Consider the following 27,226-nt stretch of genomic DNA (forward strand, 5'->3'; position numbering starts at 1 on the left):
GGTGTGTACTAATTGATTCATGGACAAGTGTGCTGTTGATTTAAACACATAATGACATACATCACAAAATTCTGATCCATTTCGGTTTGTTGCTTCAGAGGTTTTTGTGATTAAATGAGTTCTGCAATGGGCTGCAAACATCGTATCTGAAGTTGATTTGAAATCACAAAGATCACATGTATACATCTGACGAGAATTATGTGTTCTCATGTGTTTGTTAAGACCATCCCTGCTTGTAAAATATTTTTCACATTTGACACTGCAGAAAATCCTATTACAGTTGCTACAAATGTAACATTGCATTGGCGTGTGCACTACTTGATGAGATGACAAATGGGCCGATGAAAAACACACATTTTGGCAAACATCACAAACAAATTTCTGAACTGCAGGTTTATTGGTTCTTTGTTTTGATAATTTTACAACCGGTTCAGCTGTCAATTCAGGCTGGACTAAATTTTCTTTTTCCTCTAGAATCGAACGACGTAGTTCTGAAGATGAGACAGATTCTCCTGAGGATAAGTGCATTTTGATGTGATGTTTTTTTTTAATTTTTCGCCACTTCCTACTTGTGTAAGCGCAATATTCACATCCCAACCTATCCTCAGCGTGGAAGTTATTCTTATGCTTAGAAAACAAAAAATCCTCCTGAGTAACATATTGACAGAAACAACACTGTAGTGTTTCAACATCAGGGTGCTTTTTTCTCCAGTGTTTAGATAATTTCTTTATAGAAGAAAATTCTAAAGAGCAAATCTCACAATGATGAATATCTGCCATTGTCGTACTGTATTTTTTGCAGTGGGGACTTTTAAAAAATGATGCGTTCTTTAACTGAAAAAAATAATGGGAATGATCAGTTATTCAAACACTTGTATTTATATCTTTTTCTTGAGCCATCCAGTAAAAATTTTTGGAATTTTTTATTTAATCTTTCTGTTGTTTAAAGTTACTGATTAATTTAAAAAAAAAAAAAAGAAAACTCTGATAATTAAAAAAGCCCTAATAATTTAAGGCTTAGGCCTATTTATGATTTACTTAGAACATGGGCCTACGTAGGCTACTAAGTAGTTTTTATAGGCTAATGATTAATAGTGTTAAATAAATTAATGCATTTTTATTTGTAGGTTCTAGACTACTAGTTTATGAGAATGTAATCAACATTATAGAAAAATACTAAATAATAAGTTTAGGCCTAGGCTAGTTATTTTAATTTTACCAGACTATTTTTGTTAATGGACACAACCGAGAAGAGATTGAAATTATTTGAAAGGCCCATTAAATATTTTTAAAAATCATATACTATATTTTTAAAATAAATATGGTGAGTGTTAGGCCTATAAAATTTTTGATGGTTTGATTTCAGTTGGTCTTTACTAAAGATTAGATGTAGGCCTATTTGATTTTAGTATTTTTAGTCACTTAACAAAATTAAAAAAAAAAGCCCAAAACTATTTGTTCATTAATTTACAATTAGATCTAGTCTAGATCTATATTTTTATCACAGAAAATATAAACAAAAAATACAATAGCAGATCTATATGTGGTATACTTAATAGGCCTACTAGCTGAAATTTTTCTTTTAATTTAAAAACCTTATCTGCAAAGTTTAGAGAACAAATTAACTATGAAGTCTGAAGTGACTACTATTACTATGGAGACTACTCAAAAATGTATTTTATGGTATGAATATAAAATTTATTCTAAAAATATTAAATCTCTGAATAATTTCAGGCTTGAGTTGCACACACCCCCCCCCCCCCACGTACATAAATGAAACAAGGAAACATTTTGGATTTTAAAAACACATAAATCCTCCTCAAAATGTGAAATAATTATTAAAATTTAAGGAGTCACCTGTTTTTCACATTACAAGTCGCGGACGATTTTACGTACCTAAAACGATAGATTACCGAGTGTGACTCAGTGTAGTATAAGTAGTGTAGTTAATGTAGTAGTAGTAGTAGTACTGACTTAGTGGGGTAAAAATGATAAAATTATGCCGATGGCTGAGAAAGTTGGATGAGATCTCATAATATATTAATCAATAATAGTCATCATCTAACTCTTCTCGGTAAAACCTTAGTTTAGCATCATAATTTCCAAAGTAGCTACTAGCTAGTAATGTGCGATGGAGGTAACTAATGAATATTTCTTTCATTTGGCCATATTTATGACATATTTTACATAATATAACAGATAATTGAATAACAAATCACAATCTATGACCAAACCAGCCAAAAATATCCTGGAATAAACTTTAAACTACCCCCGTTCGAGACAACAATGAGTAAATACAAGCAGTGGCCATGTTTCAAAAACAATAATAGAGTCGTTTCCCTTGAAAAATTTTCTATTCACATGTCTGTTGTGATGATTTTGTTGTTTAATACGGGTATTTTGTATTGTTTTAATATATGCCTGTATAGTAATTTTTCTTTATTTTTTCAATATAGTTGACATGAATGACTAATAGACCTTTTCATACTTAATAGTGTGCATCCAAGACCACAACAATTGTTGTGAGGTCGAACTTTCTAGAATCTTGGGTATTCTTGAGGCTGACTCTCTGGAGTTGTGGCTTTCACTTTTGATTGGATAGATTCCGATAGATGTTCACATTTTGGCAGTTATTTATTATATTCATATTGTCTATCAGCTGGACAAAAAAAAAACCAGGTTCCTGAATAATTTAAGTTCCTTCAAATATTGTTACTGTTCTGTGGGTGGCTAGTTTTTAAAATAAACTTAGGGACTAGCAATATAAAATACATAGAGAAGACCAGTGCTAGGCTAGGGCATCATCATGGCGGATGTAAACATCATGTGGTTTTAGTCATGTGTGTGCAACCTCTCCATTAGTTTGATCAAGAAAATTGTATACATTCCATAGTGTAGGTCTTGATAAGTAAATTTATAAAATCTAGATCTAAGTCAAATTTGAATGAATAAGTTCATTTCTTTATATTCTAAAACTGGAAGAGGACACCATTGGTGTTGTGTTCATTCCGTAGTTTAAAATAGCTAAGCCAGTTTAGTAGAGTAACAGTGTCGTCCCCTAGCCTTCCTTGCACTACCTGTAAACAAATTAATAAATCCATATACACAAAACTTTTATGCATGCACATATATTAGTTCCCAGCCATACAAATAAAATAGCATTGAAAGTTTTTACAATTGTTGCAAGAAATTACAAGTCCTATTGTGTACAAATATTGTCACATAACTACAAAAAGTGCAAATTAGTGCCAAGCTGTCTAGAGAAATCAAGTGTTTATTAAGCTGTTTATGACAGTTTAGAACTGTAATTAAAATTAATTTTAACACTTTTATTACATATTTGGATAAGATTAAGCACTTATTACTTACATTTGAAACTAACAAAAGCAAATCAAGTTTTGATTTTTGTCAATAATATCTTAGTATTTCTATTTTTAACAATAATTTTTAAGGACTTGTTGCTTCAGATATTAATCTGCAGTCCTGATTACTTTGCATTACTGGTTGTCTATTTTTAAATTACATCTGACTGAGTAATCATTAGTAATCAGACTGACAAAAGTCTGGCATGTGTTACAAATTTTGCCATGTTATTAGTAATATGTTGTTTTGGTTATTTAATCACCAGTTTAACATTTACATTTTTTAAATCATCAGTTCATATCTAAGAAGCTGTCCAGCATGGAGGTGGAAACAGATGTGTTAGCAGCAGTTTCATCTACTGTAGATATACAGTCAAATGAATTAACAGAGGTTTCATCTTCTGAAGATTTGAAACCAGATCTATCAACCATATTTTCATCTTCCGCTGACATCAAATCAGAATTATTGACATTTATTAATTTCCAGGATATAAAACCTAACATGTCATTTAAAACTTGTCAAGATGTTAAACCTGATGTTAATTCAGAATTTTCTTCTTCTAATGACATAAAACCAGAATTATCATTTTTTAATGTTCAGGATATAAAACCTAACATGTCATTTAAAACTTATCAAGATGTTAAACCTGATAATACATTTTCAATTGAAAAAATTTATAAGAAACCTGCTGCATCAGCAGAATTATCATCTTCTGAAAATTTAAAACAAGATTTCACAACAGAATTTTTATTTTTTGAGAATAAACAAGAAAATGGACTTGAAGAAAATCTACAATTGTCTGGGGACAACGGAAATAAAATTGTTTATTTTCATGAAACATTTTCTCAAAGTTCTGAAAGTAATATGCATAACAATGTTCATTCTGAAGATAAGCCATATAAGTGTGATGTCTGTCTTAAAAGGTTTTCTCAAAGTTTTCATTTAAGAGAACATAAAAATGTTCATTCTGAAGATAAACCATATAAGTGTGAGGTCTGTCTAATTTAGGTTTTCTCAAAGTTCTCAGTTAAGAGCACATAAAAGGATTCATTCAGGAGATAAACCACATGAATGTGATGTTTGTCATAAAAGGTTTTCTAGAAATTGTGAATTAAAAATACATAAAAATGTTCATTCTGGAGATAAGCCATATGAATGCGATGTTTGTCATAAAAAGTTTGGTCAGAAGATTACTTTATTACGTCACAAAAATGTTCATACAGGAGATAAGCCATATGAATGTGATGTTTGTCATCACAAGTTTTCTCAAAGGTCTAACTTAAGTACACATAAAAAGAAGCATTCAGGAGAAAATGCATATAATTCTGGAGATAAGCCATATGAATGTGATGTTTGTCATAAAAGGTTTTCTCAAAGTTCTGGTTTAAGTTATCACAAATATGTTCATTCTGGAGATAAGCCATATGAATGTGATGTTTGTCATAAAAGGTTTACTAGGAGATCTAACTTAGGTAAACATAAAAAGATTCATTCAGGAGAAAGGCCACATGAATGTGGTGTTTGTCATAAAACCTTTGTGGAGGAGAAAGATCTATTACAACATAGAATTATTCATTCAGGAGATAAACCACATGAATGTGATGTTTGCCATAAAAGGTTTTCTGATAGTTCTCAATTTAGAAGACATAAAAAGATTCATTCTGGAGATAAGCCATATGAATGTGATGTTTGTCTTAAAAGGTTTTCTTCAAGTTCTGATTTAAAAAAACATAAAAATGTTCATTCTGGAGATAAGCCATATGACTGTGATGTTTGTCATAAAAGGTTTTCTAGAAATTTTGATTTAAAAATACATAAAAATGTTCATTCTCGAGATAAGCCATATGAATGTGATGTTTGTCATAAAAGGTTTTCTCATAGTTCTCATTTAAGTAGACATAAAAAGATTCATTCAGGAGAATTGGTGTATAATTGTGATGTTTGACATAAAAGGTTTACTCCGAGTTCTAACTTAGGTAAACATAAAAACATTCATTCAGGAGAAAAGGTGTATAATTGTGATGTATGACATAAAATCTTTGCAAATAAGAATAATCTATTACAGCATTAAAAAGTTCATTCATTAGAAAGGTCACATGAATGTGATGTTTGTCATAAAAAATTTGTGGATACATAAAAAGGTTCATTTAGGAGATTAACCACATGAATGTGATGTTTAATATAATATAATATTTTCTCAATATTCTAATTTAAGAACACTAAAAAAGATTCATTCAAATGAAAGGCCACATGATGAATGTGATGTTTGTCCTATAAAATTTGCTTGTAAGTGTGATTTATTAAGACAATTTTGTTCATTTGGGAAAAAATCCATATGAATTTGATGTTAATCCTAAATGATTTACTCAAAATAGTTTAACTACACATAAAAAACTTTTTTTGGCCATAAATGGTTTTTTCAACGTTCTCAATTAAGTGCACATGAAAAAGTTCATTTATGAGACAAGCTATATGAAAGTGGTATATGTCATTAAAGGTCTAGAAGTTGTAGTCTAAATGATGTTTTTCACAAACGATTTTCTCAAATTTAAATACTCTATAAAAATTCATTCTATAAGACAGAGGAATGTGATGTTTGTAAGGAAATATTTTCTTTTAAATTTACTTCATATAGTCAAAAAAATTCATCATGACTTAAAACCAATTTTGCTAAATGTTTTATTTTATTAAATTAAATGCATTTGTAACTTGTTATATAGATTTTATCTTTCTTTACACCTCAAGTCAATATGAACTTTATGCCTAATCTCAGACTCCTCTCTGCATACTATGTGATTGAAAAGATAATAAAATAAATTTCTTCACATAAGGCTTTACAATTTAAAGATTAACCACACATTTCAATGTCATAAATTAACATTAACTTTTTTTCCAAAAACAGCATAAAAATTATAAATTTGAAGAAAAGAAATACTAGAGCTGCAGTTGTTACATATTGGTATCTTAGTTTCAACGTAATGTAATTTTTGGCTAGTTATTATTTAATTTTTTATTCCTTACTATTACAAAAATAGCCTTGTAATCTAAATTCTAAAGTAGTGAATTATTACAAACGAGCCGGCCCGCGGCATAACATACGCCGCTATTTAGTTGTTTCTAATTTTCAATAATTCATAATTTGTGAATTCGACAGTACCAACGCTGACACTGAAAATATTTCTTTAAAACACTATAATAAGTAGCTCGTTAAGTTTATTTAACCACATGCCACTTACATTAATTTAACCTGCATTAAAATTCGAGACATAATTTTGTAAATACTATTAGTTTATTTAACAAAAGAGTCAATAGCTGGCCACATACAACATAAAAAATACAAACTCAACACCAACGCAATTAGAAATGAATCTCAACAATATTTTACTGCTGAGAAAAAAATTATGTCAAAATTTATAAACAAAATTAACAACTTTAAAAAATCCAACAGGTAATAAAAATTAAAAGAAACAGAAATAGGCCTATATTTCAGATGAGACAGAATTAACTATTTGATTGAAATTTAAAACCAAGTTAATGTACATTTTAAAAACAGAAAATTTAAAAAAAAAATGTGTGTAATTATTAGCTATTTAAAAACAAAGAGGAGAATTTGGTTAAGATAGTGTTAAAACACTGCTGATTGTGACATCACCTCTACTGATGGACAAAGCCCAGTACAAAATATTAAGACCTTTATTATGCAAAATATTAATACTTTTTAAAAATAAAATTGATAGAACTTGTGGTACTTTAAATAATGTATGAAATTTACATTAACTAAAATAAAATAACTAAAAGAATATTAAATTTAAATATACCGGGAATGATCTCCCCTAACCTTTCTCGAATAATCTTCTATAAAACAAGCGTTTATATAATTTTGCAATAATCTATTAAAAAAATATATATTCTTCTATAACACTACGTTGACACGGGAAAGAGAAATGATTTTTAATCCATTTTTAATTTTTCAACTGTATAAGTAGAATACAAAAAAAGAATCGCGCACCAAGTGAACGCCAAATAAAGATGTTCATAATAGTACGCAATATTATTAGTACTTTATAAATTTACATGTGTTTTTTGAGAAATCGGAAATAGCGTAAATTAGTACTTCCGGTCAACGGAAATCACTCAAAATTTGAAAAAAGGTAGAGAATTAGATCTTTTACTTACATGTGAAAGTTCATTTATCTATCTGAAATAGTACTCAAGTTATAGGCTTTTGAAAAATTCAAAGTAGAAAATGTACCACTTCCAGTTATCGGAAATCGCTCAAAAGTTGATACGGATCTACGATTTTGATAAAAAACTTATATATGAAATTTCATCAACCTAGCTATAACGAAAATTGTTGACCCCCCCCCCCCCTCGAAAATCCCCCTCCCCCCTCCCTGGAAGAAACACTGCATGTAGACTATATAACAGAAGAGCTAAGGTTGTTTATATCATTTTGCATTCGTCAGGTACACATTTCAGTAAAAAACCTTAAAAAACCTTCCATAACCTTTTTATAAAGAAACAAAGAGAGATGAAGTTTTATAATAACATCAGGCTTTGACTTACACCTACTCCAATGGCATCTACATTGTTAAACTGATTAACTATGTAATGTAGGGCTCAACACTATCAATGAACTAACCTTACGCCAAACAAGTTTGAAATTTCGAGCTAGCAAAATGGAAATATGCATAATCTATATCATCTACACAAACACCCAACCACCTACCTAACTACCCACCCACACATCTACCCATAACGACCTGACAACCTACACACCCATTTACCCACCTACCCATATATATATATATATATATATATATATATATATATATATATATATATATATATATATATATATATATATATATATATATATATATATGTATATATATGTATATATATATATATATATATGTATATATGTATATATATGTATATATGTATATATGTATATATGTATATATATATATATATGTATATATATATATATGTATATATATATATATATATATATATATATATATATATATATATATATATATATATATATATATATATATATATACATATATATATATATATATATATACATATATATATATATATATATATATATATATATATATATATATATATATATATATATATATATATATATATATATATATATATATGTGTGTGTGTGTGTGTGTGTGTGTGTGTATGTTATAACTGGGTCTATGTGTCCCGCAACTATGAAGTGAGAGGGTCTACACTACCATTATATTCTGTCTAGCCATTCAGTAGTTCATCCCAAAGCACGACGACATCAAGGTATACAAATGATTCGACAGGATGACATTATTTTTACTATTTATTGCATTACAAAGGACGACTTGAACGAACAATACTAAGACTGGACTATATTACGACATCACTATAACACAACAAGAACAAGTGTACTTTTTAACTTCTTTCCCCGACAACAACGAACCTACACTAAAACGTCAAATTCTTGCGAACCGCGTAACTATTCAATGCGTCATTAACTTTCGCACCAATTCGTTTCACAATTTCACACCAATCCTCCTTGTTTAAACATACATCAAAACTATATATATATATGAGGTAATTAGATAGGCGGGTAGGCAGGTAGGTAGGTAGGCAGGCAGGTAGCAGGCAGGCAGGTAGGTAGGTTGGCAGGTAGGCAGGTAGGTAGGTAGATAAGTAGGTTGGGAGGAAGGTAGGGAGGGAGGCAGGCAGACAGGCAGGCAGATAGGTAGGCAGGCAGGTAGGTAGGTAGGCAGGTAGGTAGACAGGTAGGTAGGTAGGTATGTAGGTAGGTAGGTAGGTTGCTATGTAGGTAAGTGCTTCATAATGAAATAATAGTAAATACATCATTGTTATGATGTGTGTTTTATCAGGTATTTTGGTGCGAATGAATGTTGTTGCGAGAAATATGACGAATACATGTTTGATGACGCGGATGAAAGAGCGTGAAGTTTTGCCATAGGAACGGGTTCTTATGGTATGCAAGCTAGGTAGTTCGGACTTGGGAGAATGTGAGAGATACTTCGTGTAATGTCGATAGTTTTATGTTTATTTATACGAGAATAGTAGTTGAATAATTGTTGACCAAGAAAATAATAAGCATTGTGTAGAGTGATTATCGCCTGTATCGTGGTGATGGGAATGCACATGGTAGTGGTATGCTTTAAATGGTAGTAGATCACGTGATCAAACACGACACTCTCACAGCAGCCCTAACAGTCATGTATAAATGTGTCATCTAGTCCATATGGTCTTTGTGCTGCTAAAATTCTCTTTTGCACATTTTTCGTTGTGTTTTTCTGTTTGCGCTTTTTTCCGTTTGCGCTTTTTTTCCGTTTTCGCTTTTTTCTGTGTGCGCTTTTTTCTGTTTGCGCTTTTTTCTATGTGCATTTTTTTCTCTTTGCGCTTTTTTCCGTGTGCGCTTTTTTCCGTTGCGCTTTTTGTTTTGCGCTTTTTTCCGTTGCGCTTTTTTTCCGTTACGCTTCTTTCTGGGAACCAAATAAACATTAGATATATAGTGGTAGCTCTATTATAATGCAGCGTTTTTGTTCAAACTTTTTAGACACGTTACCATTCGCTGACCATACAAGTCTGTCGACGTGGTCGAGTCGGTTAAGCTCATGGTTGCTAAACCGAAAAGTTCTCGAATTCGAACCCTCGGGTAGATGAGGCTCGTTAGCTGTGGACAGCCACTCTTCTAGATAGATATGTCTATTAAGGCTGGGAACAAATAAAACTTTACTCATATAAATTACGCTCAATAATATTGTAAAAATTGGTTTTCAAAAAGAAAAGTATTTTGGTTGTCATGGTTACGTCCGCCATATTGTTTTTTCTTTCATCATTTTCAAAATGCTAAAGCTCAGCAACCCCTAGCGGTGAACACACAAAAATAAAAGCATTTGTAGAAAAAATCTGAGCTTGAAACTTTCTATAAGTACTTTTTAAGGAAACGGTTTAATGATTTACATTTTTCATTTTTAAATCATAGAATGTTAACAAAAAAATTAAATCTGTCAAGTTCAATACATCTCAGTCCAGAAAATCTAAAGGAAAAAATGTTTAAATAATGCTTCATAGAAGTTGTTTATATTTGTTAGAAGAATCATCGGGTCAAGTTTAATTACAATACATGCAGAACTATCCGAGGAGTAGTAATTTGAAGAGTGAAATTTGATATTTTGAGAAAAATGCAAAAAGTATATACATTTTACATTTACAACCTAACAAATAGGCCTACTCATAACATTTGGTTTTAAATTATAAAGTTTTTTCTTACAGATAGATTATGCAATGATGTATTAAACTTGCAAGTAATTGTCCTACAACGATATGCCAGTTATATAAAGGTGATTTTTTCCTTAACATACGCTGTTTTAAAAAATGGCCTGCATCACATCTAAAGCAGTTTTATGTTGTTGAGCATATTTACATTAATTTTTTTTTTCAACTGCTACTTTTTCCTGCCATCTAGCATTTTGTTTTACCGTATTTGTAGTCCGTCGAAAGGTTTCAAAGTTTTTTTTTTATAGTTTTAAACAATGCTTGCTAGTAACTGTCCCAAGAAGTGATTTATTCATAACTTCATATGTCATGTTATTACTTAAGCACTTAGCAAAAATTATTGTTCAGTTTCCTTTAATTTCTCTTGTTTCATTTTTCTCAGGCGTTTTCTTACTAAAAGTGAATTCTCTAAAGGAAAGTAGAATGTAGGCCTATTTTATTTTAGTGGCCAAAAAACCCCACACTTTACCACAAATTCATTTTGCATTGAATTTTTATTGAATCCTAGACCGATTTGCATAATCATTGTAAGAAATATTTTCGGGGGGGGGGGGGGGGTGACTACGACATTTTCCGGGAGGGGGGGGGGGGGAGGGGAGGCGGACACAATTTGTAAAATTATGCTTTCTATATGAATTATATAGGTAATCGACCTTGTGAGAGTTGTGCGGTCACCTGATATCTTCCGTCACGTCATGTGATGAGATTTTAATTGGTTGTTCCGGTCCTTAGCAGATCCTCGACCAATGGTCTTACGACATTGAAGTAACCTCCCTTGGTTTTGATCTTGTTTAAAACCCCCTAAACACGAAAGCTCAGTACTGCTTTTGACCATAGATCTCGAGAGAAAGAGTGCCGTTTGTGTGTGACGCCATTTTGAGTTGCTTAGTTTGTGGCGGCATTTTTTTTCACCCTTATTATAGGTGTTTTTAGCGCCATTCAGTGTCTCCGATATTTTTCCTTAAGGTGTATTATCTCACCAATGCCACATCTGTGATATTTGTTATCTAGTCTAGAGAATTATATCATCAACTGTGAGTTGGCTATAAGTTGATTTTTGGATTACTATTTACTCTTAGTTTCTATTATATTTTGGTATTGACCAAGTGTCATTTTTATACTTGTACACTTATTAAACAGTAGTTGACAGTTTCTCCCAGTTGTGAGTCACATCATTTCTACGTGTTCATTCCCCTAGATAATTTTGATGACCCCAAGTAGTAATTGGTTGTGTTCATACTCTGTCTAGTGGATCTCTGTCATTAACTACACTTAAACGAACCCGGGGTGTTCGCTAGATCTGCGGCTGTCAGATAGTGATCATAACACACTTACCTCTGATATATTTTATGACTAAAATCGTTCTTTCCGATAAGTATGCTATTAGTAGGCTATTAGTAGATTAAATCTTATATATATATATATATATATATATATATATATATATATATATATATATATATATATATACAGAGAATGGTGGCTGGTTTGAAATCATGATACTCGTGGAAGTTTCTAGATGGACGCTTTAGTCATTTTAACATTATTTAACCGACATAGGCATTTGAAGACTCGAAATAAAACTGAATATTTTCATTTGTTGACGATTTTACCATGCCTTAATAGTCTATACACTATGTTTTTTTTTTCGGCGAAAATCACACAAAAATTATAAATAATACATTTTTGAAGTTAAAAATGAACGTATTTTTTTAAAAATTAGGTCAAAGCGAAATATCGACGACGGACATCCAAACACTCAAAACGAGGTCTCGCTCCCAGCCTTAAGACAATACTGGCTCATTGTATTTCCTTGACAATTCAATAATGGTAAAGTATATAAATTGAAGGACTCAGTGGAAAAAGTATTTAAGTTACATTTTTTTCAAAAATGAGTTAAGACCGGTATATTATTTGATTACCTACCCTTAACCATCCCTGTAAATTTGGGCCATGGAAAAAGTACCGAAGTAGCTTAATTCGAATACTTTGCATCAGCTGTTTTGTTATTTCAGCTTCGATTTAATAAACTTTGCACTCATTTTTCCCAAAACTCTCAAAATACACTTAAGTACTTTTTCCACTGAGCCCATCAATTGCAAACGAATAAAATCAAGAAACACCTGACATACTTAAATTGAGATGGCCAAATTTTGAACATGTGTATTTAAAAACAATATATAGTAATTAATTTTGATGAAATTTAGGCTTTAATTCATGTGTGTTGATGTCCACAATATAATTACCTTATGTATTAGTGGTAATATAAAAATAAATTAGGAAGTATTTGTTTAAGTCTGTAGATGATGAATTCACATCTTGAATTATGGTTGATGTGATACCATGATGATTTATGGTTTATGTGCTATTACGCCACATGCCAATCATAAATATATGTGCTAACAGTATCGATAAATTTATAAACTATAGGCCTTTATTAAAAAAATTTGATTGAAACTGGCGTTTTATGGTAAGTTTCCACCAACAACACACTTTTACCATATCTGCAACACAATTTTAAATTCTACAAACTATAACAAGCCTTTACCACTCCATCAGTGCTAGTTTTGGTTTGTGTTGTGTTACTATTCACATGAGAATAATTAGTTCTTATTTCTCTACACAAGCAGATAAATGGTTACATTTCTTTAAGTCAGCTTTATTGCTCTAAAAAGATAAAATGTCTTTAAAGAGAAACCTTAAATTGCGCCTATTTCAAGCAATGTTTGCCACGAATGCACCACACGTGAGCAAAAGTGCTCCACTTGATCATCGGAGCATTAATTAATAAGAAAACTGAGCGCATCTTCAATCGAGTGCACCACTGAGTGCAACAGTAACTGAGTGCACCAGTATTTAAGTGCAACAATAGGTGCATTTTTTATGACAACTACTGGGTGCACCACTAACTGAGTACACTACTAAAATCACAACAGCTTTACTCATGTATAAGTAAAATAAAAACGCTGAAGTAAGATTTCAGCGAAAAACGTTTGCTGACATAGATTTTTAAAGGGTTTATTTAGTATTGATTTATTGAATCACTAGTCCATCTTATAGCTCGGAAAGTTAAGCAAAGTAGGAATTATGTTACGTCATCATGAATGTCGCCGGACCAATTTTATAGGCCGGCGAATTTTTTTTACTTTGTAGGTCCTTTCATTTTTCTATTTTTGTATGCAACTTACATAGATATAACCTTGCAAATCTATGTAAATTAGTCGTATACATGGAGTGAGACATTTATATTCACTTTTAAAAGTGTGTCTATCCAACTAAAATACAGATAACTCTGCAGGTCTATATATTTTAGCTTTTTACTGCGAATAAAAGTTAACGAAATTGGTTAATATGAGATGGAATTTTCAAAGAATTTCCACCCCGACCCCTTTACACGGTTACATTTAATGGTATGTGGTGAGGCTAGGAATCTGAATTTTGAGTTCGACCACTCGAAGACTCGTAAGTCATTGGCTGTAGATTCGTCCACCATAATTTTAGCCTACCCATAAATACTTACAGATAATAACCTACAGAAATTCAAACATCGATGAGTCCAGCACGTTTTATTTAAATGATACTAAGATCAATCAGTGAATACCTAGGGGTCATCCATAAATGACGTCACATTTGTAGGGGGATGGGGGGGGGGGGGGTCCGTAATTTTGTGACGACGTGTGATGAGGGGGAGGGGGGGTTCAGATGTTGCGACTTCACACTTTTGCATTATAAAAATGCAGTGTTAGAAAACGAATTTTAGACGTTAGTTCGCGTTTTAGATAACTGTTTTAATAAATTGTAATAGTTTAGACAAGATTTTAGAAAAATGTCGATGTTAAAAAAAATTCAACTGCAATTTTGAGGGGGAGGGTTGTAGGTTGAGGTGGGACGTCATTTTAGGGGGGGGGTGTCTGGCTTTTTGTGACGACGTGTTACGGAGGGGAGGGGGGGGGTAAAAATCTTCAAAAAATGCGTGACGTCATTTATGGATGACCCCCTAGCTAAAAAACAAGCAGAGGTCAACAAATATAGTTCGTGTATCAAGTTAAAAGAAGAAATTTCTTAAAGGCGAAATTCGTTTATTTAGACAATTATGTCGCGATTGAGTTTCATGTTTTAAAACAGTAACATAGGGTACTTTGGCATGCAAAATCACGCATTTTTATTTATTTATTGTTTTTTTATTTTATTTTATACAGAGTATAGAGGAAGTATTGTAATCTTGCACAAAAATAACATAAAATTTTGACAGTGTCCGTCGTTCTACACCTCATTACTTCATCATATACGAAGCATAGGCGACTCATTTTAATCGGGCAAAAATTCTGAGTCCAGATGTATCAAAATCTCTGCATTTTACGCGTCATCGAGTCGGAAAAACTGGGCTTTGCCATTTTCCCCGTAGCTACTTCTACTTTCGGTTTTTTCAAAATCTTATAACTTGGGTACTCTTTTTGATAGATAAAATTTCAAATATAAGTGTGAGCGGCTGGAGTGTATTTTTATTATTTGTAACTTAGAAGGCGAATGTATCGTTTCGTTTCATGTCGTAAATTGTTCGTAGTTTTTAGTTGTGTAGTCCCGTATTATGGCGCCGCTGTCTCACTGTTTATGTCCCTGTTTATAGCTAGTTTGTATATATTTCGTTTATATTGTTGTCATTGTTTATATTAAGTGTCTTTTTATATAATTCTGTTGCATGTTTCGTGGCGTTTGGTTTGTTATCCGTGAATTAGGGACTATTTGTTTACGTGTAGTGTGTGAGGTGTGTGGAAGTCGATTTCCGGCTGGATTCGAGTCTGTCTTTGGGTGTGTGGAAAGCAGCGATGAAGAGAGCAGGAAGACTCTCTGGTCATCGATTGTAAAGAACAGCAAATTCACACCATCCAGCCGTATTTAGTTTGTGTTCGTCATAGACCTGGACGAAGTCCGAAATTGGGTGTTTTGTTTGGTTTTGTTTTGTCTGTTTTGTGTCAGTTTTTATCTATTCTTTTTCTGTGATTTTTCCATTGGTTCCTTATTTTTGATAAATAAATTTTATTAACTGTAAAGTTTTTGTCTTATTTTAGTAGTTTTTTTTTATTTAGACTAAGGATAAGATATACCACCGTGGGTTTCACCACGGTTGCACTGACCCGGACAGTTTAGAAGGATTTTAGGTATCCCCCCTTGCAGGGCTTACACTAACGAATCGATGGTTTGTGGGAAAAAAATCAACCGAATATGGCTGTTGATTAAATTCAACATACAATTTCAGCAGGCCAATTTTTTACTTTTGGTTTCAAGCGTAGTGATTTAACAGTATTGGTAATTGGGGCCTCTATAAACATTTAAAATGTTTATTTGTCGACCAGTTCACAAGATACACTTTACATCTTGTCTACTCTCTAACCACACACTTTAAACTATTTAATTGGTTCAGTGACTAGTGATGCTACATATGGCTTAACAGAATCAAATCGTATGTGACTCTATTATGTTTTATGTTACAGTCTACTAGATAGCCTGTCTATGTATAGAACACTGAGGATATTTTATTTTACCTCCAACACAATCATACGCGTTGTCAGTGGATTACCAAGATATAAACATAGGCGTGTATGATATCGTGATAATATTGTAAGTGCGTGTCATGTACATAGGGTGCATACAGCTGATGTTGATATATTAACAACACCACACGCATTAAGCGCTGACAACAAGATCTGATGGATACTGTCGCTGGCGGTACACCGTACATCACCAGCATAAGGTAGCTACGTGACAGACTTTTTTTACCGCTGAGATGAGTGACACGTTGCATACACTAGCTTTACACCACACGACACCAGCCTAAGGTAACTACCAAAGGTTCCAATTGGCTGTTTTTACGCTGAGATGAGTGACACGTTACATACACTAGCTTTACACCACACGACACTAGCCTAAGGTAACTACCAAAGGTTCCGATTGACTTTTTAAACTTTGAGCTTAGAAACAGATTGATCACAACGTTAGTCAATATCTTCAGGTGACGTCATTACATTTTTCTTTGTATTCACGTCTAGTCACATGATCTCTGTATATTGATTTGCCCTGCCCATGTTATCATTGTGTATCATCTCCCAATTCTCCAGTCATTTCTTGAAATCATTAACATCACTGAATTCTATTGTAATTTCTTGAAATCGACATCCCAAATTTTCCACCAAAATCCTGCGTTTAGATAACACAGTAAAACATAGCCCGAGGTCCCACAGGTTACAGTAAATTATCGTATCGTTACTGTACAGAACAACTCCCTCAGTCATAAACCTCCCGTCTTAATTATCTGGCAATCAAGCGGAAAGGTACTGGGGCAGTTTGTATCTAGTTTATCAAATTGTTGTCTAAACTATAAAAATATTATAAAATATTATGTGTCTTGTATTTTAGTAGTCTGACTATTCAAGTGTCTTGTATTTTAGTAGTCTGACCATGGAAGTGTCTTGTATTTTAGTAGTCTGACTATTGAAGTGTCTTGTATTTTAGTAGTCTGACCATGGAAGAGTCGTGTGATGCTCATCACCTCTGTGTTTCTAGAATTGCTTTGTCTTTGTCTTGCTTAAAACTAGCTCTAACATCAATCAGTTGATCTGCCTGTCATCAATGTATGTAAGTAAAAATATCTTATCTACCGTTGGCTGTCACATATCGGTGATACTGACACACAGGTGTCTTAGGCAGCTTGTGAGATCTTGCTACGTGTGTCTCAACTATAACAAACTCGATCTTACATAATGAAATACATTATTCAAACTTACATGGTGGTATACAATATTTGATATTAAATATTGCTATAAAATATTTGATGTAACATGTTTCAATAAAATATTTGATATTACATGTTCGTAAAAAATATTTGCTGTTACAAATTGCTATAAAATATTTTATATAACATGTTGCTATAAAATATTTGATGTTACATGTTCCTATAAAATGTTTGATGGTGCATGTTGGAATAAAATACTCGAAACAAACATGCGTGTTTATCGGGTGAGATTTCTCATGAGCCACCTATATGACGACTTATATCAAGGCAGTAGACAGCCTATCATTAATTCAGGGAGCATAAATATGAAACTACATATTCCTATTGATTTCTTCTTCTATGAGCAGGGGATAGGAATGAAGAGAATGTGTATTCGCTCCTCACACAATATCCTGATGGGTATCAATCTACTCCCGAATTTCAAACTTTTTTATTTTACTGTTTCTGCTAGGCAATGTAACGCTAACTACAACCCAATTATTTGATAAAAAACATAATGTTAATCGTCTTGAATAAGAAAGATGCTAAGATTTGTAATCAATAATTTGTAAATGCTTTTTTATGTTTTAGTTAGTGTAAGGATTATTATATTCCGGTTAGCTAAGAAAGTTGAGCTTTAATGCTTTAATTAGGCTGATTACTTTTAGATCAACTTTACATTTAATGAGTTACGTTTATTTTAAATAAAAATTAGCTATATTTGAGATCGATAACTGTGTAATTATATTAGCTACTACATTAGTGAAATTTTTAATTTCGGTAGTGCAGCGTATTAAACGTATTTCCAAAGCATGATTGTGCATTACATATTGTATGCAGGAAGTTACTTTTGGTTTAATTTACCAAATCTAGAAACAAATTTGACAAAATAAAATAAAAGTCACATTTAAGACATACCCTATGAGTACAAATAACAATAGTATAAATAGGTCTATTAAATTGTTATTGCAAAAGATTAAAGCTAACTGATTGTATTTTAGAAGAAATCGGCCAGACCTATACTAAATTATTTCAGTTGTAAAAATATGTCGCCAGTTAACATTGGCATTCCATGGTGTGAAGAATATGTCTTTTTATTACTACTACGATTATTTTAAAATAAAGGCAAGTTTGTCGTCCATAAATTAAACAATGTTTCCCACAATAAACTTTATTATCGCGCAGCTCTATCACAACCTGCAATCACCATACTGTTTTACCCGAACACCACCGCACTAGCCGCCTTTAGACGGGCTGAAACAACTTCATCAGGACACTGTCTTCTGGATTTGCAACATCTTACTCCAGATAATTAAATCCCATGACGACACGACCACTAGACTGTTGACTGCATTACTAAAAATACCGCATCACATCTACCCTTGTTACATGTAGTTTGGGATCTACTCATTGCTATACTGTGATCTACTGGCATCTACTGTGATCTACTGTGATCTCCTGTGATCTACAGTGATCTACTGTGATCTACTGTGAGCTACTATGATCTACTGTGATCTACAGAGATAAACTTAATTATACTGTGCTATATATAGCATAACTGCAGTTAACGAATTATTTTATTTGTGTCTGCTATGTTCTTCTTCCTCTTCGTTCTTAATTTTAGTGTGGGAAGGGATCCCCTCCACCTGGTTATGCGCCATTGAGGCAGTTGATTCTATTTCAGCCAGCTTTTCTTTTTGGGTTTGCCTCCATAGCCTTTGTCCAACCAAGAAAAAACTACAAGGCAGCAGTTGTTTGCTTTTGGAGTTGTCTCTCCCAGAAGAGTGGCTGTCGCCAGCTGTCGAGCCTCATCTGACCGATTGACGTTACATGTTGCTATAAAATATGGTCACAGGTGCAAGAAGTGCCCGCCAGGTAGAGCTATGTATCACTGTATTCTGGTCTACCGACGTCTTGTTGTCTTAACGTTTAACTTGCTGACAAGACCTGAGAAAATGTTACAAGACGGGAAATAGTTACTGACTGATTCTCTCTACCCAATTGTTTAACTAATGTCGCAATTTTGCTGACGAATCTCCTAACGCCCAAGACTAAAACCAGATTAGGGAACTGGAACATCAGAACCCTATATGAAAGCAGCAGATCAGCCCAGGTCGCCAAAGAAATGATGAGGTATAAATTAAAAGTCCTAGGATTAAGTGAGACACGATGGAATGGCAGTGGCCAAACTAGGTTGGTCTCGGGAGAGACTGTCGTCTACTTAGGCCACGAGAACGAACATCATGAACACACGCAAGGTGTAGCCATAATGATGTCTCCAGAAGCAACAAATGCTTTGATTGCATGGGAACCAGTCCCGCCACGACTCATAGCAGCTCGTTTCAATGCCAAGGGAAGGAAAACAACTTTAATCCAGTGCTATGCACTTTTACAGCGCCCTGCAAACTCAAATTGACAAATCACCAAAAGAGATATAAAGATAGTGATGGGAGACATGAATGCCAAAGTTGAAACAGAAAATAAAGATCGTGAGCTCACAATGGGGGGAAAATGGAATAGGCATAATAAATGAAAACGGGGAACTCTTTTCTGATTTCTGCGCATTTAATGATCTAATTATAGGGGGGACAATTTTCTCTCATAAAGATATACATAAGACCACCTGGACGTCACCCGATGGCAAAACAAAGAACCAAATTGATCACAACAGTTTCCAGAAAGTGGAGAAGAAGTTTAATGGATGTTAGGGCGAAACAAGGTGCAGATGCAGCCTCAGATCACCAACTCGTGGTTGCAACACTAAAATCAAAACTAAAATCCTACAGGGATCGAGCTCATAAACCGCACTTTGAATTCAATACAACATATCTTAGGAGTCCAAAAATAAAGGAAGACTTTAACTTCGCAGTAAAAAAATAGGCATGAAGCACTCTCCAGAAGAAACAGTAGAGCGAAAATGGCTAGGAATAATGGAACTATGGAAGTCGACATGCACTGACAGATTGGGAAGAAGTAAAAAATGAACAAAAAGAATGGATCATAACAGAGACATGGGCCAAAATTGAAGATAGAAAAGAGATAAAGCAAAAGATTAACAAATGTAAGGATGAAAAAGAGAAAATAAACCTCAGAACACATTATTGTGAAGTAAATCGCATGGTCAGGAAAAGTGCAAAAGAAGACAAAAGACAGTTCATACAAGAGATGATAGCGGAGGCAGAAACTGCAGCACGACAAGGAAAAATGAAGAGGCTCTATGAAGTAACCAGGACACTATCAGGTAAGAACATTAATCCCAACAAACTAGTAAAGGATAAATTAGGAAATATCTTAACAATTGACACAGAACAGAGAGACCGATAGGTAGGCCTACAGTACTTTGATGAGATTTTAAGGGGGAAGGCTCCGGTAAAAAAAAAAATAATACTCGTTTGAAAACAGTTTTTTTTTCTTTACAGCGTTATTAAGATACATCCGCATATGCATTTCCACTAAAAACAATTGGTGAAAAAAATCTTGGTAACTATGACCATTCATAAAATATTATATTTTAAGCCCAATAAACAATTAATTCATAATCTTCTTCCATATTTTGGGGCACTCAGCTAAAAACTTTAAGTGCATATCTTCAAACTAATTTTTTATGAATTTTCAAATTGTGGGTCCATTAAAAACACTAGTTTTAATGCCCCAAAATTCCCCCCAAATTAAGTGTTTTGATGGTAATCGACTGGATCACGCTGAAAACCACAAAAAAACGACACAGGAATCCAGTGGAGTTTCACCAAAAGGCTGGAGGATCTTGATTTTGTCGATGACATCTGCCTACTATCTCACAAGCATCAACATACGCAAGCCAAACTAAATCGGCTATCTGAAGAAGCCTCCAAAGTTGGACTAAAAATCAATAAAAATAAAACAGAAGTCATCAGAATCAATAACAGCCAGGACCTGCCCATACAGCTAAATGGAAAAGATTTACGTGAAACAAACACATTCACATATCTGGGAAGCGTGATCAATAAAGACAGGGGGAGCAGACGAGGAATACCAATTCATAATGAACACGCGCAAAATAGATTTTTAAAAATAATATCGACTGAGACGGGATTTTCCTCTCGCTAACGAGAAAACGAGAGCGGGTGATGACAGTAGCACAGCAAGTATGTTAGGATTTTTAATAGATAGATCTATATATATATATATATATATATATCTTAGTATCTATCTTTCTATCTATATATAATAATGAAAACTGGATAAATAAACTGGGAGTGATCTCCCCTAAACTTGCTCGAATATTCTTATATACAACACAGAGGCGTAGCGACGCCTCCCGGCGTCCGGGGACAAACTTCATCAACCTAGCTGTAACGGTACTCAAGTTATCGTGTCTAAACACAGACAGACACACAGACAGTGACACACACAGACATACGGACAAGATTGCAAAATTATGTTTTTCCGTATCAGTGAGGTGTAAAACGTCGAGATTTGTAAAAATCTCGATTTTTTTTTTGCACGATTACAAGACTTTCTTTATACTTCGTATATACGAGAAAGTAAAATAACAACATACAACACTTGTGTTAAAGGGTATGATTATACGCTTATGCTTGTTTAGTTTTTTAAAAAAATAATTAAAATAAATAAGCATGAAACAAAACTTTTTTTCGCAAAAAGTGTCTCGCTAATTACCCGTGATTCCGCAGGTATGTCTCGCATTATCTTCTCGCAGTTTACCGCCTCGCCATTTCGCTTATCGCAATTTCCCAATACCCTAGAGATCCAGGGGAAACCACTCTAACTTACACATGGCCGCTGTTTATATAGCAAATCTTGCTCGCAAACACTGCTGTATCATATTCATACAGTGTATGTATTTGTATAGCATTAATAGTATTATTAATTTGGGCCTAACCATTATTTACGACTTACATTAAGCCTCTTTTTAATAATTTAAGTAACTACTTAAAGTCTAGATTAGTGATGAAGCCTATTTTAAAAATTAGACAAGAGCTAGACAGCTAGACTGTCTTGCACTGTCTGAACTCGTCTGAAGAATACTAAAGAAACCTTAGTCTTAGACTAGTGACTAGGGTTATTGGTAGGCATTTCGATGTCCGCCATTTTGTTTAATCTGGCCACATATTATATATTATATGTGATTTCTAGCATTTTTTTGACTTGTAAATTTCTATTCCCAACATCCTTAAGCATCTAGATTCTATGTGATAAGTTTTATCTTTGTATCATCAATAACAACATAGATCTTGATATTCTGTATGAAAAGTGACTTGTGGCAATCATTGTAGAACGGCACCGCACGCCTTAATGGAGGCGAGCGAGTTGACGAGATTCCTTCCATAATGTTGTTGACATGGAATAAAAACGTGCTTTTTAGATTTAGACCGTAAAAAAAAATAAAAAATAAAAACTTAAGCCTAAAATTAATTTAGAAATTTTATATTTTTAGAATAAATGCTATAAAAGTTGCAAATCCAGAGAACTTGAAAATAATTTGTTGAGTTTAAGGCTACATTTCTATTTATTTTCATCAAGCCTAAGTTAAACCGGATGTTTCACCTTCGTAAGACAAATATTGATTGGCTGTACAGTAACTTAGTGATCGATAACTATTTGTTTACAAAACTTTGCAGATCAAGTTTTTAAATAACAATGCAAATTTAAAACCCCATGACATAGTTTTCTATTTTTAGCTTACAATGTGTACAATAAAATCTATGACGGCCTATCCAATAGCAGGATGCCATTGTTTATGTCGCCATTACACGTGAAAACCAAATTGTTTTTGCTTTTTTTTTAATTTTTATTTAGTTACCGAAAATATTATAAACATCAAATACATCCAATCTTTAGTAAAGTCCGAAAAAAACCAGACAGACAGGATTTTATAACCATATTAATTGTAACTACGCTGTGCATGATTTTTAAATGAATTTATACACCTCTCAAATACCTTTGAGACTTTTCTCGCTGGTGTCCATTGGGCTTTATATTAATTATTAGTTGTTTTCCTTTTAAATGAGCTGTATTTCACTTGCATATTCCTATCATCTACACTCTCTAGCATCAATATGCAAAATTTTAACATTATATGTTTAATAACAACAATGTTATACAAACCCAAAGAAGGACACTAAATATTTTGCCACTTTACATGAACATATAAGCTGTTTTACCTAACAATTTAAAAATTCATTTAAAAAAAACTACTGGGTCTAGAATGATAATTTTTGTAGTTTATTAAATGGCAGATTCTCTTCTTGATTCTTTGTAAATTTTATCATTCTGTGTTAAATAGAAACATTTTTACCAAAATGCCTACTTATTGGTTATAGATCTAGTTACAATTTTATTTGTTTTCCCGCATGGCTCACATAAAAAATTAAAAAATATTTCTCATTTAATTTTTAGAATAACCTTAGTTGTAAGAAACATTTTCTGTCATTACAAGATTTTTAATTACATTTTAAATTTAGAATAATTAAAGAGTATCAAATATTTATCTTTCAGCTCTAAATGTTTGATCAAGTGGAGACCTCTGATTAATTTAATAACTCAAGCATTATAGGACAAAAGAAAATGACAGAGCAAGTATGTCACTGTGACATCTGTTTAAGAACATTTTCATCTTTTGAAAGATTACGAAAACATTGGAATAAAAAGCACACAGAAATGCAAGCCATAGGCTGTTGTTTTTGTGATTTTATAGTTAAAGAGGAGCCATTGTTTGCTACACATAAAAAGGAATTTCATCCAAACAATCAGATGGCGTGTGAGTTCTGTGCTTATACCACCAGGAAATGGAGTAAGCTGAAAAAACATCACACCAAAGTTCATGTGGTTTTGTATAAAGAAAACATTGCTGCTGATTTACACAAGATAAACTTCAAAAAGAAAACAGTGTTATCTTCATGTAAATTCCCAACAGGTTACAGATTAACTTCTTCAAATTGTGGAAATGTAGAAGTCAAGTGCTCAATACTGAAGGAGAAAGAAAATGTATTATCAACTAATGAAATGACAGCTGAGCTTTACCACAATAAATTCAAAACATGTGACAAATTGCAGTTAAATCATGAAAATAAAACAGCTGCACCTCAAAAGTTACAAAATTTACCAGGGCAAAAATGTGAATGTGCTCTAGAGAATTGTACAACTTGTCAACTATACCATAATGATAAACAGAGAGGCAGTGATCCTCCAACTGAGATTTCTGTGTGTGACATTTGCCAAAAAAGTTTTAAGTCCCTATCTCATTTGGCTTCTCATAAAATTGTACACACTCCAATGCAATGTTACGTCTGCTGCCACTGTGGTAGAAGCTTTAACATTGGAGAAGAATATGATCTACATTTAATTATACATTTTAGGCAAAAACCTTTTAAATGTGAAATTTGTGAAAAATGCTATGCAGATAAACAATACCTAAAAGCTCACATTAGATTGCATAATGGAAAATCAATTCACAAATGTGAGAAATGCAATTACACGTCACCTTATCTGTGTCGGCTAAAACAACATCAAAAGATTCATCTAAACTTTCAATGGTGTTGAAAATGTACAAACTTGTGATATTTGCCAGAAAAGCTTTGTTTCTTCAGCCCAATTGTTGTCCCATCAACTGGTACATACACCTTTACAGCTTTATATATGTAGTCTTTGTGACAGAGGTTTTAACTTAGCAGATGAATATGAACTGCATCTCATAAATAAACACTTCAGACACAAACCATTTAAATGTACATTGTGTGAGAAAGCTTATGTCAGCAAAGATAGTTTAAGAGTTCACACAAACATTCATACCAGGGATTTATTGTATAAGTGTGATAAATGTGAGTACACAACAAATGAAAGAAATCCTTTCTTAGTTCACAGGAGAGTTCACATGTACACAAAGCCTCATAAATGCAATGTTTGTGACTATTCAACAGCTTCTAGAGGTACTCTAGTAAATCATTTAAGGACTCACTCTGGTGAGAAGCCATTTTGTTGCAACCTATGTGATAAACGATTTAGTCTACGTGTAACCTTACTCTCACACAAACAAATTATGCATCTAGTTTAATGATTCCACTGAAGACACACTATGCTTAGGATAAAACTGCTGTGACTGAACAAACTAAAATCTATGCTGCAATTTAATTTTTTTTATATTGACTATTGTAGTAAAAACACTGGTGTTTTTTTTGCATGCCTCTCATTCTGTTTACACCCACTCACAGTTAGATGAGGGGGGGGTAAAGTGTTTAAGTTGCTCAAGTTACAGCTATTTCCAACAGCGGGCTTGTATCTCTTTCAATACCATCATACTGCAAGGTTTGTTTTTAACTTTTAAAAGTTTTTTTTATATCTGCTTGTCATATATCAAGAAATGTAGTGTGTTATTTATTGGAAGCCTGTGTTATCTTCTTTCTATTTGAAGCTTACCTGAATTCTTATTTAACTAGTAATTTGATTTGTGTAAACACCTTTGATGTTAGAAATATTTCTGAAAATATTTAAATTAAACAATGTAATAAAGCAGAAATGGACTTCAAATAGCAACACTTTTATTTTTGTTATCTGTTGTAGCATAATCTCTAGTAGTTACAGTTTAGGCTTTTATGTTCTTTTCTTTATCATATGATAAAGCTTTTCTATTCCTTATGATAACCATTGACATTTATTAGACACATAAGGAAATAAACTTGTTAATTAACAGTTCTTATGAAATATCTGCAGTTATGTAACATTTCATTGATATCTGTTCAGGTGACACCTTAGAATTTATTCAAACCCATAACCAGATAAATAGTGTTGAAAATTTCACACTTGATTCTTTATGTCATCTTATCAACCTGTGCAACTTTATATATAGTTATTGTAATAGAGATTTTAATTTAGCTGATGATTATGATATTTAATACACTTAGCATAAACATGTTAATAGCAAAATCCTTTAAAATATTCATTATGTAAAAAATGTTCTACTTGGAGAGATAAACTAAGACTTCACACAAGCACACACACACCAGGAATATACTTATAATATGTGATGAAAATGTGAATACACAATTTAAAAAATCTACATTCTATGTCCACCAGCAAATCTACAAGAACACATAGCCTCACACATGCAATGCTTATCACTAATTAACATCTTCTATAAGTCCTGTACAAAATAATTTTGGGACTCACGCTGGTTAAAAGCCATTTTATTGCTACCTATGTAATAAGCTATACAGCCAGTGACAATCCTTAACCTACCACATGCAACATGTTCATCTAGTCCAGGGGTCTCCTCATCCGGCCCGCGGTGATCTTTTTGTCCTAGGAAAAAACGTTTGTTGGTGATGGCTGAGGAACTTTGCCCAGAAAAATCAAAGACATGCCTGGAAGAAACTGGCCCCCTAACTGAAATTTGATAGTTTATGCGGCCCTCGTACTGAAAAGTTTGGAGACCCCTGATCTAGTCTATTGATTCAGTCACAGGAATCTGACATTCGACTGCCAGATTTATTTATGTTTTATTTATGTATCTTGGTAATCAAACCAATACAGCTATTTGATAGTAGTGAGTTTGATTTTGAATTATGACTGTTACATTTGCCTTTTTTGTAACTTTTAATATTATTTTACTTATTTTATTTTTAGTTCATGTAAATTATCAAACTTTATTTAAATTACCACAAGTTCTATCAATTTTAAGAAGCATCAATATTTTGCACAATTAAGTTCTTAATGTTTTGTACTGGGCTTTGTCCTAGTAGAGGTGATGTCACAATTAGCAGTGTTTTAACACTATCTTAA

General features: G+C 32.8%; 2 protein-coding genes across 2 annotated transcripts in view; both read left to right on the forward strand.

The window, feature by feature from the left end:
• The window catches only part of LOC131955849 (zinc finger protein 436-like), a 30,561-nt gene extending 9,286 nt beyond the window's left edge, over positions 1-21,275 (forward strand). The window contains exons 3-6 of the mRNA XM_059320134.1: positions 3,658-3,866; positions 5,579-5,649; positions 20,412-20,690; positions 21,091-21,275. Coding sequence (XP_059176117.1) covers positions 3,658-3,866; positions 5,579-5,649; positions 20,412-20,690; positions 21,091-21,275 — 744 coding nt within the window. The remainder of the gene's footprint in view (positions 1-3,657; positions 3,867-5,578; positions 5,650-20,411; positions 20,691-21,090) is intronic.
• Positions 21,276-22,228: 953 nt separating this feature from the next.
• On the forward strand, positions 22,229-25,642 carry LOC131955863 (zinc finger protein 234). The gene is made up of 2 exons (XM_059320154.1): positions 22,229-22,285; positions 23,948-25,642. The coding sequence occupies exon 2, from the start codon at positions 24,017-24,019 to the stop codon at positions 24,989-24,991; it is 975 nt and encodes a 324-aa protein (XP_059176137.1). The 5' UTR covers positions 22,229-22,285; positions 23,948-24,016; the 3' UTR covers positions 24,992-25,642.
• Positions 25,643-27,226: the final 1,584 nt, after the last annotated feature.

Source organism: Physella acuta, unplaced genomic scaffold, assembly GCF_028476545.2.
Source record: "Physella acuta isolate Inbredline_101_S28 unplaced genomic scaffold, ASM2847654v3 ptg001111l, whole genome shotgun sequence".
In the NCBI taxonomy this organism is placed as follows: Eukaryota; Metazoa; Mollusca; class Gastropoda; family Physidae; genus Physella; species Physella acuta.

Coding starts and splice junctions, on each gene's coding strand:
- LOC131955863 (XM_059320154.1), top strand. CDS start 24,017: ATGACAGAGCAAGTATGTCACTGTGACATCTGTTTAAGAACATTTTCA.